The 18,946-nt window shown below is 45.9% G+C and overlaps 1 protein-coding gene across 2 annotated transcripts in view; it reads right to left on the bottom strand.

The window, feature by feature from the left end:
• Nucleotides 1-18,946, bottom strand: part of ZER1 (zyg-11 related cell cycle regulator) — a 28,211-nt gene that overhangs the window by 6,225 nt on the left and 3,040 nt on the right. The window contains exons 2-15 of one of the 2 annotated variants that reach the window (XM_054007173.1): nt 13,624-13,910; nt 13,040-13,190; nt 12,286-12,722; nt 10,122-10,298; nt 8,655-8,769; nt 7,913-8,059; nt 7,339-7,512; nt 6,559-6,774; nt 4,924-4,965; nt 4,443-4,571; nt 3,704-3,819; nt 3,059-3,247; nt 1,467-1,564; nt 853-955 (exon numbers count right to left, since the gene is read on the bottom strand). In XM_054007173.1, the coding sequence (XP_053863148.1) occupies nt 853-955; nt 1,467-1,564; nt 3,059-3,247; nt 3,704-3,819; nt 4,443-4,571; nt 4,924-4,965; nt 6,559-6,774; nt 7,339-7,512; nt 7,913-8,059; nt 8,655-8,769; nt 10,122-10,298; nt 12,286-12,722; nt 13,040-13,190; nt 13,624-13,781 (2,252 nt within the window). In that variant the 5' untranslated portion in view covers nt 13,782-13,910. The remainder of the gene's footprint in view (nt 1-852; nt 956-1,466; nt 1,565-3,058; nt 3,248-3,703; nt 3,820-4,442; nt 4,572-4,923; nt 4,966-6,558; nt 6,775-7,338; nt 7,513-7,912; nt 8,060-8,654; nt 8,770-10,121; nt 10,299-12,285; nt 12,723-13,039; nt 13,191-13,623; nt 13,911-18,946) is intronic. The other variant, XM_054007175.1, reaches the window with a different exon arrangement.

The raw sequence follows: 18,946 nt of genomic DNA, 5'->3' as shown, positions 1-18,946 counted from the left end.
TGTCTACAATTAGCTATTCCTTGCCATCTACCATCTACTTACCATGTTATTCATATACCTTCCATTCACCATTCTTCTATTGACCCTGCCATTCATGCATCTGACCCATACACAATCCATCTACTCTATTATTCAATCTCCTACTCTATCTTCCATAAGCTTCATTAATCTCCTCCACCATTTCTCATTCTTTCAGCTACTGGAAGTGTCTGTCACATATACACAATACACATATTCCCAGCAAATAACCACCCATCTTTTCCATTTTCCCTATATCTATAAAGTCATAGCTCTCAACTTGCCATGGATTAGATGTATACAACTGGCTTTTAAAATCTGAAAGAATGACCTAAAAGAAAGGTTCTGATACCAAACGTCAGAGGAAGAAGCTTGGGAAAATGGTAGATTCATTTTTACTATGTAAGACATTCTCCATCAATTTTGTCACGTGATTCAGCTCTTCTGGTGTCAATGATGTACATGTATAAACAGTAAGATAACACTAGGTTTGAGGGATGGAAATAAACGGGAGGCTATCCTCATAATCAGATCCAGTTGAGAGGTATGGCTCTACTATTCATCTAGATACCTTCCAGCAGTCCATTGATACCTTACTGTCCTATCCACCAAACTCATCCACCCATTCATCCTTGTCTATTCCCCATCTATGAACAACTCTCAATTCACCTATATCCTTCACAACTTTTCTATCTACTTATGCATACTACTACTGTGTTCTCTCCATCCCTAATCACATATTCATTGGCCTACATTTGATAGCTTTACTCTCATGCTTATATATAAAAAATCCTAAACTAAGGTTGCATGTTTAATAACTTATTGGTTTCCTACCGGGCCATTTCCTTGGTCTCCTGGCGTGCTGAAGCCATCTTAATCACCTCCTTCAGAAGGGGCATTCCACCTTCTTTGATCAGCAGGGGGCAGTATTTGTCAGCTGTAAAGAAGGGGGAAATAAAACCCTGGAAATCTTCACTCCTACTAGGTCAAATCTCTACATTCTGCAGCCTGACTCTTCTCCCAAGGCAATGAGCTCAAATCAAGAGGAGATAGAGAAGCAGTGAGAAGGTTGCTGGCTGGTAAGCCATAGGGTACAGGTTTCTCTTTCTAGTGTCTCAGCCTCTTAGGTACATCCAATCTGCAGAAGTATCGGAAATAGAAACCAATTCAGCACTCAAGCTTGCTAGAGTGATGGAAACTCCAGAAGGCTGTTCTCATGCACTAAGTCTATGTTGTCTTCCTAGTTCTGGCTACACCCCTCGAACATCCTTGGTAACTTCAAGGAGCTGCCTTGGAATTAGCCACATACTCTGCATTAACCTACAAGCCTCTGAAAATAGTTTCCCTTGACCTTTCGCCACCCGTGTTGTCTAACAGGCACAGTGTATGGAGATTCACAGCCCCAACCATTTCACTGTATTTATAATATTCTCTATGGAGGGACTTACGGTAAACAGAGACGAGGTTATAGAGAGCCCAAGTAGCCCAGTGCTGGCTGACAGGAGAGATCCCTTGCGGAAGGAGTCGAAGGATCGGTTCAAATGACCTGCAACAAATATTAAAGAAAAAAATGAGAAACCCAAAAGCTGTTGTTCCAGCATCTTTTCCTGTTTTGGTACTGGAAGCTTCGCAGTCAGAGCTAATACATTACACAACAGTAAAGCTCATTGGCATATCAGCTTCCAGTATCCAAGAGGCAGTCATAGTTTGTGGTACTGACAGGCTCAATCCCTGCTGTTTAATACTACCATGCGGCACTGAGAACCAGCTCTGAAGGATTAAACGGGGAATTAATTTCTATCCCGTTCCAGTCACATTTCCTTAAGAAAGCTGAAATTCAGCAGTGCTGATCACTCCGTAGACGGGTTACAGTTAAAGGGCCTCTATCTACCGTAGGCCAAGGCACAACTGAGGGGACACTGATCATTCATAAACAATGCCTGCGCCATTTGATCTTGCAACAGTGAAGTGCATCCACACTGCAAATCAGGTGTTGGAATCACACTTGTACTGCATCCTCACCAGCAATTCATTCCATCTGTTGTACTAGTGCAGGGGTCGGCAACGTTCGGCACGCGGCTCGCCAGGGTAAGCACCCTGGCGGGCCGGGCCAGTTTTATTTACCTGCTGACGCGGCAGGTTCGGCCGATCGCGGCCCCCACTGGCCGCGGTTTGCCATCCCGGGCCAATGGGGGCGGCGAGAAGCGGCGTGGGCGAGCGATGTGCTGGCCACGGCTTCTCGCCGCCCCCATTGGCCCGGGACAGCAAACCGCGGCCAGTGGGGGCCGCGATCGGCCGAACCTGCCGCGTCAGCAGGTAAATAAAACTGGTCCGGCCCACCAGGGTGCTTACCCTGGCGAGCCGCGTGCCGAACGTTACCGACCCCTGCACTAGTGCATTGTGGCATTCCAGAGTTCCTGACGCAGCTCTCACAGCAGGAGCTTTAGGGTTATTCCACAAGTCACTGTAACACCTAAAGGGAATTTTGGGAGGCTTATCTAAACATCCCCAAAGGCACATTGAAGGCTTCAGTAACCCATTTCATGGAGACAGGAACATTCACCCTAGCTGTACCTTTCATTAGGAATCAGAATTTAACCAACAGCAAGAGAGGGATTCCTTAGAGAAATGTTTTTAAGCAGACTAAGATGGCAAGATTCCATGTTTCCAGCACAATCCGAATCCACCAGAAACATGCAGGACAAGTTCTAGTCCTACTGTGTTCCCTCAAGAGAAACTAGGGATACAGACTATTTTAATTTTCTCCGTATTCTACTTAGAAGTGTAGCAGTTGCCTGTCCAGATTAGACCAATGGTCCCTCTAATCTCCAACTGTGGCCAGTACCACATGCTTCAAAGGAAGTTGAAAAAACCCATCTAAAATGGTATGTCCATGTGGGAAATTTCTTCCTCACCCCAAGGAGAAGTTCTACACTTGATTAAATCTCCACCTTTCTTGCAGACTTCAGCGTGCTTCAGGTTACTTCTTGGGACAATCCTCACTCCTGGAATAAATGGGCCAAGATCCAACATCCCTCACCTGTAATTGATATTTCTTCTGGAGTTAATGTCCCAGCTCTGGATGGCTGCCCACATCCTGTCTACTACTTCCTCTCGGCGTGGCTCACAGATACCCCAAGCCTCTGGGCCATCAAACATAATGTGGGAGAGAACCCCACATGCATTGTAAGATACCTCAATCCCATCTGCTTTGCTCTCCAACAGGTTGCTGCCAAGATAGAAGATAAGATTTCAGAGGTGCCAGGTTAGCCTTATGTAGCACATCAGGGACAAAAAACTTAGTATGCAAACAGTGCTGCCCCGTGAACTCTAACCAGAGCTCATCACATAAGTCATAATCTCCTAACTGGACTGGACACAGCAACCTATGCAAAACTGCTTGACAAACACCAGCTTCCCAAACTGGTTTTATTGATCATACTTTGTATTTAGATTGCAGCCATCCTCTGAAGATTCCAAAGCACTTTACAAACTGGGCGAGTTCCACTATCCTTCTTTTGTTCTGTTTAACGGGGTGGGGGCAACTGATGCACAAATATTAAATGACTGTCCTACGTCACACACTGACTCAATGGCAGTCAGGAAGAGCAGCCAGGTTTCCTGTCTCACAGTCCACAGCTCTAACCATTAGACCATACTGCTTCTTGATCAGTGATGCACCAACCTGAACACACTGATGAACTGGGAGGTCATGAGTTGTGGGCGGAGCTCTTTTACCTCCGCCACATTTCCCAGAAGCCCCAACATGTTACGGTGCAGCTCCTGCTTCTCTGGGAACTCCTGAGGAAACAAGGAACACGTGTAAAACAAAAGTATGACCATTGTGACTGATGATGCAGCAAATCCAGGAAGGCAGACTATTTCCCAACAGTCAGAAATGGAGCAGGGGTTCCCAAACTGTGGTATGCGTACCATATCTCTGGGGGCTACTCGTGAGAAATTGTGTAATGGTGGATTTTATTAATTAATTATTTTATTCATTGCATTTTCATAATAGGCTACTCAGACGAAGCTTTAAAACTCTGTGGGAATTTGTTATATAAAATATGGTAGTTAACTTACTTCAAGATGTACCAATGAGAATACAGAAACACAGAGATGCTGATTTACAGAACCCTCAGCTCCAATCACCATACAGCGCAGGTTCAGTTGCCCAGCAACTTTCCAGTCTAACTGAGCTCAGAACTTAGTCAGGGTTTTTTCAGTTGTACATGTCACACTATAACTATACGTAACAGTGAAATAAGGACAAATGGCTAAAGACAGGTAGTGTTAAGAAGAGCACACAAAATCTCAGCGATGAGAAGGGTAGGGATATGCGGGTAGCTGGTAGATCTGGAAGGGGATACGCAATAAGAAGAGTTTGGGAACCTCTGGTGTAGAGGATACTGGGCAGTACTTACTTTCAGGCACTCCAGGAAGAGCTTCATGCCACTATAGTTGAGAAACATCTCACAGTTATCGGGGGTTTCGTCTGTGATATTCCACAGGGCACTCCAGGAGAACTCCATCACCTGATCACACTGTCGAGCCAGAGGGAAGGAGACGGTAAAACACAGTGGAATGAAGTATGTGACATGGGGAACTGCAGACAGAGCGCCTGTAATACAGGAGCCCAATGCAAACTAATCAGAAGGATGGGGAACTGCTGTCACCTCGGAAGGGACCAGTTTTTATTCAGTTCAGACCCACCAACACAAACATTACCATTATCCAGTTTATTCAGAGGAGCCAAGTCCCCACGAGCCTCTGGGGACACCTGGAAAATTGCTTGTGCAATGTGAATGGATTCCTAGCACCCCTGGGCTGACCTCTCCACCTCAGGGTTAGAGTGAATATAAATGGAGTATATTTTGCTTACAGATTTTAAGAAGAAACACTTACTGTTTTATCCACCAGCTTCTTCTGAATCAGCTTTAGCATGGTCTGTGGGCAGAGAGAAGAGGGAATGAGAAGCGTAAGAGCAGGTCTGGGAACATGCCAGGAATCACAGAGATTAAAATAAAGACTGTACATCAAACTCAACCCTGACATAGTCTGGCACAGCTCTCACTGAAGTCAATGGCAGTTATGCTTACTCATGGATTGGATTTGGCTCTATGCATATGGAATCTGATTCACAAGGTGTAAACACCCCTCCCATCTCTTCCAAGTTTAGTGTTATTTTCTCTGGTTCAATGGCACTGTATAAACAACGATTCCACTGGTTCACACAGCACACTACGACAGATGACCTGTACCATCCAGATAACAGGTCCCTGGCTAACGGCACAAAAAGGCAGAGTTTAGTACAGAACAGCCCAGTGAGAAATAAATAGTGTGGTGTATGCTCTTTATAGCTTCATGAAAAAGATGGGACCTCAGAAGTTAGTGGACTTTAACTGGGAGGCTGTTGCAAACTCAAGGGGGAGGATGGAAGGAGCCATGAAGTCAAGAGTGGGTGAAGGAGACCAAAGGAAAGACAGAAAAGAGCTTGGGGCATAGGAAATTTTGTTGGCGGAAATGAGGGCAGAGGTATGGGAGAGGACTCAAGCAGAGTCTTGAACGGGAGGATAAGGAACTGGAATGTGAGGCAGGAAGTTGAAGCCAGGAAGAGATTAAGGTTATGTCAAAAAATGAGCAGAGTGACTTCCTGTAGAGGGACTTGGAAACCCTCCAAAACTGTACATACACCCACATGCACAACTTCTGGTCCATTACTTGGACAGTGTTGTCTGTCAAGTGAGACAAAGAAACGTGTCCACTCAATCTTATGTAATTGAAGGTGTGAAGGGAGGTCTGACTCTTGGCACACTGGAGGTGCTGTCCATGCAGTAACCCCAATGGAAAGGTTCTGCAGATTTTATTATCTCCAAATGGGCAGCAGCTTTTCCTATCTCTGGAGAGGCAGGAGAGCCTTCCTGACCTGCTGGGCCATTGTGTATCCTAAAGCAGGGGCAACGTTGTTACTCAGACATGTCCAAATGAAAACCCTTACCTTGTTACCAAGAGGATTGTGCTAGTTGCAGAAACAACTATTTTTTATGTTTCTAGGAGGAAAACACTACTGCTCAGTGTGAAGCCCTCCCCATTCAACATTACTTTTCTTTGGGATGGTCTGCCTTCTCCTGATGGAGAGACTGGCACAGAGAGGTTATGGGGCTTACCCAAGGCCACACGATAAATTTGTAGCAGAGCCAAGATTAGAACCCAGGAGTCGTGACTCCTGGCCTTGTGTTGAGATCACGCTGCCTCCCCTGCCCTCAAACAGACACTACCTCTAATAGCACATCAAGGAAGTAACGACTTCCCCTGCTGGCATGTTTTCAAGGGGCTCAGCTTGAGGATGGTGGATTCCGTGATAGGACAACACTGCTAAGACTCTAGCTTTCCCTGACTGCAATACTTTTCTGTGACACTGGATTATTTACCGGACCTACTCCACGGACACTTCCAATGGAAGTCATAGAAAGTACTTTCCCAAGGGACTCAAGCCCAGTCTGGGGTAGGGATTAGCAGCCATCCTGGGACCATACCAACCATGACAAACCCCATCTTGCCCACAGCCTCCTTATGGTCGTTGTCCACTTGGCAGACCAAGGCATTGCAGAGGTGTACAGCGATGCGCTGGATGGACTCGTCCTGCCGAGTAGGGTTGAGGATGTTCAGCAGCAGCTCGTTGACACGACGGTACTGGAATTCCAGCTCCTCTGGGATGCTGAAGTTACACAGTGTCAGGCAGCAGTTCCGCTGCACCTACAGGGGGGGAAGCAGAGCAAGGTTAGGGTATGCTGACATGATGGACCATCCTACAAGTATGTGCAAAACCCCATAGCACATGTATAATTGTCACTATCTTCCATCTCAACACAAACACCACATACACATGCATCACCCTCCAACCCAACACCACGCTGCACATGCACTCCCCACACAATAGCTTCACCAGCCTACAGCTCAACCCTCTCACTGCATGCACACTCTCCATCTGCTACCCAGCCCCACCACCTGCATGCTCCACATGCAATCCAAAGCCAGTCACCTTTGCCACAAATACACGTGCACCATGATCGCCTCTTTCTTCCCCTGTATTACTACTGAACTACGTCACCAATACATCCCACATAAAATTGCACCCACCCATCCATAAAGTGAATGCATGACCAGATATAGGCAACGGCTTCTCTAGGGCATGCCGTGGTACACATTCAATAGGTTCAAAGCGCCCAGAAGGTACAAAGTACTGGAACTGGCCTTTTACTGGGAGGAGGGGAAGAGGGAGAACAGTGAGAGCAGGGTGAAGTTTGACTGAGCTCTTACCGTCACTTCCTGGTAAGACTCCATGCCATTCAGCACCACCTGGATCACCTGACGCCGCAGCTTCACGCTCTGCTCCATCCGATACTCTGAATTCGTTAGGTAGAAAAGGGCTGCGCTCCCAGTCACCTGGATGTTCTTATCATACTTGTGACACTTGAGAGCTGTGATCACCAGCTACAAAGAAACACTGGGAGCTTTTAGTGCCATTCAGTGCCCAGCTGGGCCCCCATGTAACCGTTACCCCTACGCAGGCAAAGACCAATACAAGCACTCCAGGGACAAGGAGCCCAAGGCACAGCTGGAATAGGCTGCTCAATGAGATCATAAGACACCTCCTAAAATCAAGGACCCGATTTCCATCATGCTACTGGAACTTCCTCTTTAGGCGCCTGATCCAAACCCCATTGAAGCCAAAGGAAATGGGAGTCTTTCCATTGACTTTAATGGGCTTTGGATCAAGCCCTAAGTCATGGGGAAAGGTTTGATTTTTGTGCGGTAAAATTCCCCTCCCCCTAAATCTGACTGTGCTCAAGGGAGGTGAGCACGGCCTGTGGGTAAGTCCCTGTGTGCTCACCTGCAGTGCTCTCAGCAGCTGGTTGCAGCGCTCGATGCGGGCGATATCAAAAAGGAGATTGATGGCCCGGGACGTGATTTCGGGCCGGTGTTCAGTGTATGCCTCGATAGCGTTCAGCACCTGCTCTTCATTCTTGTCCCCACTCACCTGGCAGCAAGGAAAGGAAAAAAAATCATGTCCAGGGAGGAAGAGACCAGCAAGAGGGGGGGGTTGTTCAGGAGAAAGGCCAGCAAGAGAATGGGAGATCCGCAGGGAGAGGAGTCTGTAGGTGGCAGCTCAAATGGTGCATGCACTCTCTCAGCCCCTTTCTATATTGCTAGCAGGATTCATTCTGATGAGGCCCAAGATATCAGCGCACAGGCTGAGTTACCTCTCAGCTCAACCCTGCAGGAAGTGGTCCCTGCAGGGCAGGGTGGTATCTCTTTGCAGGGTTATGCATGGCTCCTTCTTCTTAAGCCTCAGACACCCGTTGTCGAGTGCCCTTTGTGCTACAAGCAGGGTGGGGAATGGACAGGGGCGGGTGCATGTGTGTCTTTACCAGGCTCCTTTCTAAACGGCTGTTTTTTCCCCTCACAAACACTGCATAGGGTAGGGACCTTGCACCACTGCAGCATTCTTCCAGCTGGGGGACCCATAGTTCAAAAGGCACATGTATCACTTCAACAGAGCCTGAGAGCTCTGATAAGCTGGCAGACTCTCTAACTTCAGACCCTTTTTGAGAATTTTCCCACTGGCCCTTTACCTTGTAGGCTGGAATATGCGTCAGACGACAAAGAGAGGTCTCAAAGAGGCCCAGGAACTGAAGCGGTCGTTTCAGATCCCTGAAGGGGGCAATGCTGCTCTTTGATGGCTCAATGCTGGGAAAAGAAGAGATCATCCATGTGTGAGCTCTGCTTATTCAGCTCCCTCCACCACAGAGATAGTTACAGAGCTCCCTGCCTGCTCTGATTACACTTCACAACAAGCCAGAGCAGCTGGGTCTAAATTCAGTCATATCCCATCAAAATCCCAGTAAGGGTTTCTTAAAGACAATCGCATCATACTCCTTGATGGGACCTTTCATCACAGATGATCCCTACTGTTCTGCACAAGAAGTGAATGTGTCCAACAGAAATGACAATAGGAATTCAGGCAGGGAGACTATAGTTACCCAAGTTTGGTTAGGACAGCAGGGGAACAACTGATGGTTATAAAAAGGACCATGGGATTTCTAATGATCATAAATAGTCAGAAACCTGATTTTATGTCTCCTCTGAAGGACCGCCATCAGCTCAACACCCCTCTCATTACAATGAAGCATTGGGTCGGTATTGACTTAGAACACTATCAACAGTGATTGCTGCATCACCGCTGTATTCCTTGAAGATCTACAGCCTATGCTTTCCATGAATTCTGTAAAGAAGCCAGTGCTGCAGCATAGCAGTTTTGCTTTCACACTGTAACAGCTCAGAATATGGGAGGGAAAAATTCCTGGCTGATTTGGAATGAGAACTAAGAGTGATCCCTGTAGATGCTGGTTGGGATTTTCAAAGGGGCCTAAGGAAGTTAGGCTCTCACTGGGCGTGGTATTGACAAATCTCAATATTAGCACTGTAATTCCAGCTCCCTAAAATACCTGCAGTCATTTCAACTGCAGAAGTAATTCTTTGCTAACACTTCTAAAAAACTGTTGTGTAGTGAAGCTGATGCAGGAAGGCTGCTGTGCTCCTCCCCAGAACTCACTGCATTTCAGTGGTGGACAAGAGGTCATAGAATATCAGGGTTGGAAGGGACCTCAGGAGGTCATCTAGTCCAACCCCCTGCTCAAAGCAGGACCAATCCCCAGACAGATTTTTGCCCCAGATCCCTAAGTGGCTCCCTCAAGGATTGAACTCACAACCCTGGGTTTAGCAGGCCAATGCTCAAACCACTTTGAGTACAGTCTGTGGAGGGCTTTGTGGTCTTTTTGGAGGGAAGTGGATGATATATAAACTATTTTTACAGCTGTCAGTAAGCGGGTAATGTCTAAGGAAAAGGACAGCTGCAAAACCTATGTGGATGTGAATGAAAGCCAGGTAGGGCTAATCTATTCTGATGCCCTCATCCATGGTGATCAATCCCACTTGGAGAGAGGCCAAGAGAGAGATTTGTCCTTCCTGCCGCTTTCAATGAAATCCCCCTCCCACAGATCCACAGCGACCTCCATCCCGGCCTGGCCTTCTAGCCTTACCTTATCTGACCCACTTTCTCCTCAATGCTTGAGATGGTGCAGTTCTCCAGCATGGTGTGCCCTGAGATATCTAGCGAGGAGAGGTCTACCAGGTTATCCACAAACAGGCTCAGCACCCGCCGGGTCAGCTTGAATTTGTAATAACTGGACAGGCGGTCTCGGGAAATATCCAAGTGCCTGAAAATGAGAGCAAGCATCTCAGAGTCTGGAGAGCATCAAGTGGGGCTTCCCCCATCCTTTCAGGTCAAACCCAGCCCTGCAGAGACCATTCACAAGCACAACTGCTGATTTTCCAAGACACAGGGATGTGACTCTGTGAAACTAGCAGCAGGATGGAGTCCTGTGTATAACCTAAGTGCACGCAGTACCCTTGGATTATACACCAACAGATCCCTGGTGGGGGCCTGTCCAGAATGGAGTATAAAGAATTACTCAGCTAAATGATCAGAATGGCAACTACTGTAGGCTGAGCAACCTACCTTCCCAGTCTTCATCATAAACAGGCATCTGATCATTTCTCTAACCATGGAACTGGCTACATATCTTCTACCTGGGGATCAAATTGCACCAGAAGATCTTCTCATCCCCAGAAAGGTGTGTTACCTCATCTCCCAAAATTAATGATAGAAGCTCTCTGATTCCTCCCTTTGTCTCTTTCTTTTCCAGACTGGATATTGTTGTATCCATGACACTGTACAGAGATCTTAATAATCTCTATTACACCAGCACCATTGCCCTATAGTTTTAAATGTTTGATGTTATATGAAAAACACAACATAAAATTAAGTTAATAAACCATGTAATAATAAGAACAGGAGTACTTGTGGCACCTTAGAGACTAACAAATTTATTAGAGCATAAGCTTTCGTGGACTACAGCCCACTTCATCGGATGCTGTAGTCCACGAAAGCTTATGCTCTAATAAATTTGTTAGTCTCTAAGGTGCCACAAGTACTCCTGTTCTTCTTTTTGCGGATACAGACTAACACGGCTGTTACTCTGAAACATGTAATAATAGTAATACACTTCCTCAGTACAACTGCTACCCACAGGGGGCATGTGGTGGCTCTGGTACCCCCTACTGGACAGATGGTCAGGTATGTTCCTACTAGAATGTGTGAGAGATAGAGAGGGACTGGGTTGCACATTAGTGATTAAAGACACATAGGTTGGAATTTTCTAAAGGGCATATGTGACTTAGGAGCCTAAGTCCCATTTTTAAAGTGATTTGGGCACTTAAGAGTTGAAGTCAACAAAAATCAGGGGGACTTAGGAGTTTACATCACTTTAAAAATGGGACTTAGCTCCTAAGTCACTTGGATGCTTTTGAAAATTTTACCTCTGGTGCTTTTCTGACACGTCTAACATGTATGAACATGGAGCCCCCTAGTAACCACAGAGACTATAAACGATAAGACTGGTGAACAGGCTCCTTTAATTCGAATGGTAAAACCCCGTGGTTTTGGACCAGAAAATCCTGCATTCTCTTCCTGGTACCAAATGTGCAGTTTCGCTGGTGACTGTGGTGCTCGCTGTTTGCAGCTCTGGAGTCATGTGACAGCACTAATTCTCACTGGTAGACCAGGGGTGCCTATTTGCTTTGGATGACATTGTTTCCTGGATCATCCTCTTTCCCTAACTCTGTGCTCAGAGCAATAAGGTCTGCTGCTTATTTCACATTCAATGGGCTTTGGTGGTGCTCAGTGATCAGATGTTTCAAACCAACCACTGAGTGCTAAGTTTTTCTCTTATCTGTGAGCCAGGCTTAAACATTGGACTTCCTCATTTGATAAGCAACTTGTGGGAGTCAGTTCTGGTTTCACACTGCAATTATTGCTGTGATACCAGCATCCAAATGTCCCCACAGACCAGGAGTAATTTTGACTGAGGATCAGGTAGAAAAATAGGGAGCCCCCTCTGAGCGCTTGATCTTGCTGTCCTCATGCAGGAAAAACCTCTACGGGCTTCAGCAAGGGCTTTGGGCTGCAAAGGGAGTGAATGATCAAGTGCCTTTGAGGGAAAGCTCTGTTCTTCCACCACCACAAACCTAAAACCTGGGATGGGGAAAATGCTCTCGGAAAATTAATCCTCAATCCTGAGCATCTCTGAGCACCTGCAACTCCCAGTGGAGAAAGAACGAGTGAGGAGGGAGGCATCTGCTGACCTGAGTTTGCGGAGCTGTGAGATCACTTGGATGTGCTCCTCTGAAAGGTCCATGTTGTAAAGCACTAAGGAAACCAGACTGTCCTTCCACTGGGTCAGAAATGCCACATCATTGAGCTGGATCCCAGAGAGATCCAGGGCAGTGAGGAAGGCCAACGGTCGAAGCAATGTCTCCACGTTCACCCCCTCAGTCATACGGCCCAGGTTCAGGAAGCGCAGGCGGCTGAAGCCCTCGAAGGTAAAGTCCTTGACCAAGACCTGGCGAGTGGGGTTCACCAGGCAGTCGTCTTCACAGCCTCCTGGGTTCTCTTCCTCGTAGAAGAGATTACTGCAGCCAAAGAGGCTGAGAGAAACTAGAGTGTGGCTGAAGCTCAGCAGGGTCTGCAGGCTCTTGGCTGTCAGCTTCTCACAGTTAATCAAGGACAGCTCAACAAGGTCCTGGAAGGCAGGAAGTCAAAATATTAGAACTACTTCACTGTCAGTTTTCCTACCCCAGTCCCTACAGCAACTCCTGCCCAGAATGGCCGGGTCTGGAGTACTCAGCTCTCACACAGCCAGCGTTTCCACACCGTTCCCTACAGTGACTCCTGCTGGGAAAGGCTGGGATGGAGAAGCCTCAAGTTCCCCCACAGCTAGGATTCTGATAAAGCAGGTAAAAAGTACAAATAATCTATGGTTCTCCCTGAGAGTTGTGAGTGGTCTCTGCTTTGGGCTGCTGCAGAGTGACAGCCAGGAAGACATAAATACAATACCACCTGCTTTCTGATGGCTTCCAGGTCCTGGTCCTGCACTACGTCCTCCCGCAAATGGATTCGGGCTAGCCTGGTGCTCCGAGGATCTGAGAACAGGGTGAAGAAGCTCTCATGGGGTTCAAAGATGCTGTCTGCATTCACCAGCTCCACATACCTACATGAGAGGTAACACTGTTTATTTTCCATCCCGAGGTTTGAATTTTTCAATTTAAAAAAACATTTCCCCTCTTTTTCCACCCTACTTTTTCTAAGCTACGAAATCTTTCTGATTTTTTTGGAGCTCTCCCTGGAGGACCAGAAAATGGGATAGACCAGGACCCCATTGTGATGGGTGCTGTATAAACATAGATCTCTTTCCCTCTATCAGCTTTCCCAGCCGTGGGGCCTGTAAGGGCACACCCCTACTAGTTCTCCAGTCAACCATAGAGCTTTCCAGGAAAAACAAGCTAGGCAAAAGCTACATTTCTAATGTAAGACTCAAGCAGAAATAAGTGTAAAGTGTATGCATCCCTCCCCTCGAGTCCTGGCTTCTTCCCCCAGCTACCATCCCCGATGGACAGCAGCACCCACACAAGTCAATCACGTACTCGTTGACGAGCTTGTCACAGATCTCACTCGGCAGGAAGACATCGGGGTGAAGCCGGAGAGTCTCGTTGTCCAGTAGGTAGCAGAGGGTCCCCTCCAGGTTGCGGAGGCAGTAGTCTGTGCATAATGTCATCAGCGACTCTGGGCTGTCAGATGCCATCTTCAGGGAACAGTGGTGGAGGGCAGGGGGAGCAGGGAACTGTGGCAGAAGGAAGCTTTTCAATTCAAGGGATCCCTGCCCCCCAACCTCAGGAGATTTCCAGTTGGATTTACAGGGACATTAGGACATCTGCAGACAGACGAAAGACAGACAATCAGATAAAAGAAAAATACATTGGAAAGTACCCTGAAAATCTGCCAGTGCTTAGGGGGACACTGATGGCTAGGTTCATCTGTTGATGGCAAAGAGAGTTGCAGATGTTTGGCCGTTAGCAAATAATGCCCTTAACCTCTCTATGCCTCATTTTCCCCACCAGTAAAATGGGAATAACACTCCCCAAGCTTCCATGATGCTATAAAGGTTAGTTAGCTAATGGGAACCATGTTCATTAATTAGGTTAAATATTAGAAAAAAAGCTTCCAATCAGTGAGCTGCATCAGTCTGAAGATGAGCCTCTTAGAGGGAAGTGGGGGAAGCCACATTGCTTGGGTCACATAAAACTAGACTGAGCAGATCACTAAAAATATAATGTAGGGCACAATCCAGCACGCAGACTTGATGGGACTTAGCAGCTTGCTCCATCTCTAACATCTAGGATTCTATTTATTTTAATTTCAGTTAAACTACTTTGCTTTGTAATTAATTTGAACCTTCCCTGCAGTGCTGAAAGCTCCAAACCCACAGGATTATACTAGACCCCAGAAGCAGGATATGAAACTGAGTATAGACCAAAAGGAAACTGACTGGGCTACTTTTATTTTCCAAGCTGAGTGAAATGCAAAGTGTACACAGGAGAGAAAGTTCAATCTTTATAACTTCTCTCCATTCTAATAAATTTGTTAGTCTCTAAGGTGCCACAAGTACTCCTGTTCTTCTTTTTGCGGATACAGACTAACACGGCTGTTACTCTGAAACTTCTCTCCATTTTAATTCTCTGAGGTCTTGTCAGTAACAAAAGCCACATTCCTGCAATTCCTCCCTTATGGGCAGACTCCTACCTCTGCATAAAGCCCTCATGAAGCCAACTAGGCTTTATGTGAGTGAACCCCCCCAAAGTCAATGGGGCTCCATGCAGGCACAGAAATCCAGTTACAAGAACAGGGCAGTGACATTATTTTTAATACAATGAAGGGTCTGATCCTGTAGTCACATATATGCATGAATAACATTACTTGTGAGTAGTCCCATGTGCAAGCATTTGCAGGATCAGGTTCTCAGAGGAGCTGGGGCTTTAAAGCTGACCTGTAAAAAGAATTAGGCTGGGGGCTTTGTTTTACTTTATGATGGATAAAGACGGTCAGAAATGTTTGAGGATTTTTCCTGTTTGTTTTTCACCTGAGAAATATCAGAAATGCAAAGTCTGGTCTTCCCTGGTATTGCAGGAGAACTTCTTGTGAGTCTCAGAAATGTTTAGTATCAGAGGGGTAGCCGTGTTAGTCTGAATCTGTAAAAAGCAACAGAGAGTCCTGTGGCACCTTTAAGACTAACAGAAGTATTGGGAGCATAAGCTTTCGTGGGTAAGAACCTCACTTCTTCAGATGCATGAGATGTCTTGCATCTGAAGAAGTGAGGTTCTTACCCACAAAAGCTTATGCTCCCAATACTTCTGTTAGTCAGAAATGTTTATCACATATTACTTGAAGGAGGCGTGAGAGAGAGAGCATGAGTGAGGGCAAATCTTTAACAGAGACATATTTTCTCTGAAATGTTCATTAGCTACTGGAGTTAAGTGTTTTAAGCAGCTGTACTAAAAATTCCTTCCCTTCTCCACTGCTCAGCTTTCATTTTCTTGACTCTTGGGATAGCCATGACAGACATCTGAATTTTTAGTGTAAAATCAGAGGCACACACAAAACCAAAACTTTTTTTTTAAATAAACACTTTCAGGCCTTCTTTATACATTATATAGAAGCAAAAACAGGCACTAGAAACCTTGTGGATACTTTCAGACAGAAAGTGCATAAGATGGGTGGTTGTTAGATAAGGTTGTACCATACCGAAGTTTTGTTAGCTGTTGCCATCTAAACATCAGAAAGAAGTTTCTTGACAAGTGTTGAAACTAAGGGCAACAGCTAAAAAGGCATTTGCAATAGTCAACATGGTTTCTGTAAAGGGAAATCATGTCTTACTAATCTATTACAATTCTTTGAAGGGGTCAACAAACATGTGGACAAGGGGGATCCAATGGACATAGTGTACTTAGATTTCCAGAAAGCCTTTGACAAGGTCCCTCACCAAAGGGTCTTATGTAAATTAAGCTTCCATGGGATAAAAGGGAAGGTCCTTTCATGGATTGAGAACTGGTTAAAAGACAGGGAACAAAGGGTAGGAATTAATGGTCAATTCTCAGAATGGAGAGGGTTAACTAGTGGTGTTCCCCAAGAGTCAGTCCTCAGACCAATCCTATTCAACTTATTCATAAATGATCTGGAGAAAGGGGTAAATAGTGAGGTGGCAAAGTTTGCAGATGATACTAAACTGCTAAAGATAGTTAAGTCCAAAGCAGAGTGTGAAGAATTTCAAAAAGATCTCACAAAACTAAGTGATTGGGCAACAAAATGGCAAATGAAATTTAATGTGGATAAATGTAAAGTAATGCACATTGAAAAAAATAACCCCAACTATACATACAATATGATGGGGGCTAATTTAGCTACAACAAGTCAGGAAAAAGATATTGGAGTCATCGTGGATAGTTCTCTGAAAATGTCCACGCAGAGTGCAGAGGCGGTCAAAAAAGCAAACAGGATGTTAGGAATCATTAAAAAGGGGATAGAGAATAAGACTGAGAATATATTATTGCCCTTATATAAATTGATGGTACGCCCTCATCTAGAATACTGCGTACAGATGTGGTCTCCTCATCTCAAAAAAGATATACTGGCATTAGAAAAGGTTCAGAAAAGGGCAACTAAAATGATTAAGGGTTTGGAACGGGTCCCATATGAGGAGAGATTAAAGAGGCTAGGACTCTTCAGCTTGGAAAAGAGGAGACTAAGGGGGGATATGATAGAGGTATATAAAATCATGAGTGATGTGGAGAAAGTGGATAAGGAAAAGTTATTTACTTATTCCCATAATACAAGAACTAGGGGTCATCAAATAAAATTAATAGGCAGCAGGTTTAAAACAAATAAAAGGAAGTTCTTCTTCACGCAGCACACAGTCAACTTGTGGAACTCCTTACCTGAGGAGGTTGTGAAGGCTAGGACTATAACAGAGTTTAAAAGAGAACTGGATAAATTCATGGTGGTTAAGTCCATTAATGGCTATTAGCCAGGATGGGTAAGGAATGGTGTCCCTAGTCTCTGTCTGTCAGAGGGTGGAGATGGATGGCAGGAGAGAGATCACTTGATCATTGCCTGTTATGTTCGCTCCCTCTGGGGCACCTGGCATTGGCCACTGTCGGTAGACAGGATACTGGGCTAGATGGACCTTTAGTCTGACCTGGTACGGCCTTTCTTATGTTCTTATGTTGTGGCATCTTCCCCTTCAGGGGCAGACATTTCATCTGCACCCTGTCTTAACGGTTTCAGATTGCCTGTGTTGGTTCAGGCCCATCTGTAGACACCTGAGGATTGTGTCCTAAGCCACACTCTCCAACTACCTGGCTGGTCGCTTCCTGATAAGGCACAACTCCAGACCACACTCCTGACCTACAGCAACACCCTGCATATGGGAGAAAAGGAGAAGGCTCCTCTGTGGTACCCTGTTAATGGCGCCTCAAGGACCAGCCAGCAGAGGGTCACCAAACAGCAGTTTAAACATCTTTCTCTCCCTGCTTCTGCTTCCAGCTTGAGCCAGGATATCACCCACAAAGCGATAGAAAACTGCTCTCTCTTGAATCTTCTGTTCTCATTCTTTTCCATACAGTACAGCATTTGCATCATGTTTAGTGTCTCATTTGGGTTTTTATAGAGGTCCTTGCACTGCTTTCTTGTGTGTGCACAGTAAACCCTGAGGTTACACGCTGCATGCTAGCACCGATGTGGGATACTGTACCTCCATCTTCCCTTAACTATAACTCACGCCCCACATGGAAAAAGCAAAGCAATGAAAACCCAAGATGACCACGAGCTGAGCAGCTGTTGCTCTGGAAGGTGTTGCAAAATGTCTTGAACATCCAGTCTTTGCTTTTTGTCATGGGATTCCATAGAGCAGCACACTCAGTGCAGAAGGACAAAACAGCAAACATACTGACTCAGTCTCTCGCCCTGTCCCTCCTCTCATGAGGATTAATTCCTTAAAGTATTCCCAGGCTATTTTCCTCACCATCACCACGTCATAACTAACCCCAGTTGGAATCTCCACTGTAGCCACTGCCCCACAGGAAGGCACCAGTCAGATGGATCAGACAGGTAGATCCATCAGGAACCCCCCCTCTCCCCTCAGAAGCTCCAGTCAATTGGCCTGCTGCTTTGACCATGAATTCAGGGATGAGGTAACCACTCAGATTCAGGCACTGAATGGTCCCCATGGGAGACAGGAGCATAGCCTTGGCTTAGCTTTCCTATCAGCCCAGGCTCCAGCCTTCTGATCCCTCCCTTTGCTTCAGGGCAGATTTCTGTGCAACTTAGGGGGCAGCATGAGTTGCAAATCAAAACTCCGTTCTTCTTTCTGTGTCTCATTAATTCTTCTTTAGAGAATGCGCTTCAGTGCCAGGAACAAGAGCCAACCAAGTAATGAATCCAACACGGAAAACAACCACTCAAGGAAAAAGGCAGAGATCAGCAAACTGCTCTTTGTTTCGGAACAGCCGTCCACTTAGTCTAGCCCTAGTTTCCACAGTAGCCTCTTTAAATCAAATCTGGGCCTGGTGTAAGTGGGTGCAACTCCACTGACTTCAGCAAGAGCAGAAACTATGGCTGAATTTGGCTCCTGTATTCTGGATCTGCTTGTACCTGATTTTCAGCATCAGATGATGTGAAGAGGTTTGTGTCTTTTCCTTTCCATGAACATCCCTGGAAATAAAATATCCAGGCAATGGGCAGAATCCCCTCTCCATATTTCAAACACAAAACTCTCATCTTAACCTACTGCATTCTGACATAAAACCCATTTAATAAACTATCCAGTGGAGAAGTAGGTTGAGTTCTCTGCTACCTTGTGCCCAAGGTTTCAGAATGAGAACAGTTACAAATGGGCTTTACAGAAAGAAAACTAAA

Source organism: Malaclemys terrapin, chromosome 17 (assembly GCF_027887155.1).
Source record: "Malaclemys terrapin pileata isolate rMalTer1 chromosome 17, rMalTer1.hap1, whole genome shotgun sequence".
NCBI classification, from domain to species: Eukaryota; Metazoa; Chordata; order Testudines; family Emydidae; genus Malaclemys; species Malaclemys terrapin.
Note: the sequence above shows the minus strand (reverse complement) of the source record. Positions and strands in the feature narration are given on the sequence as shown.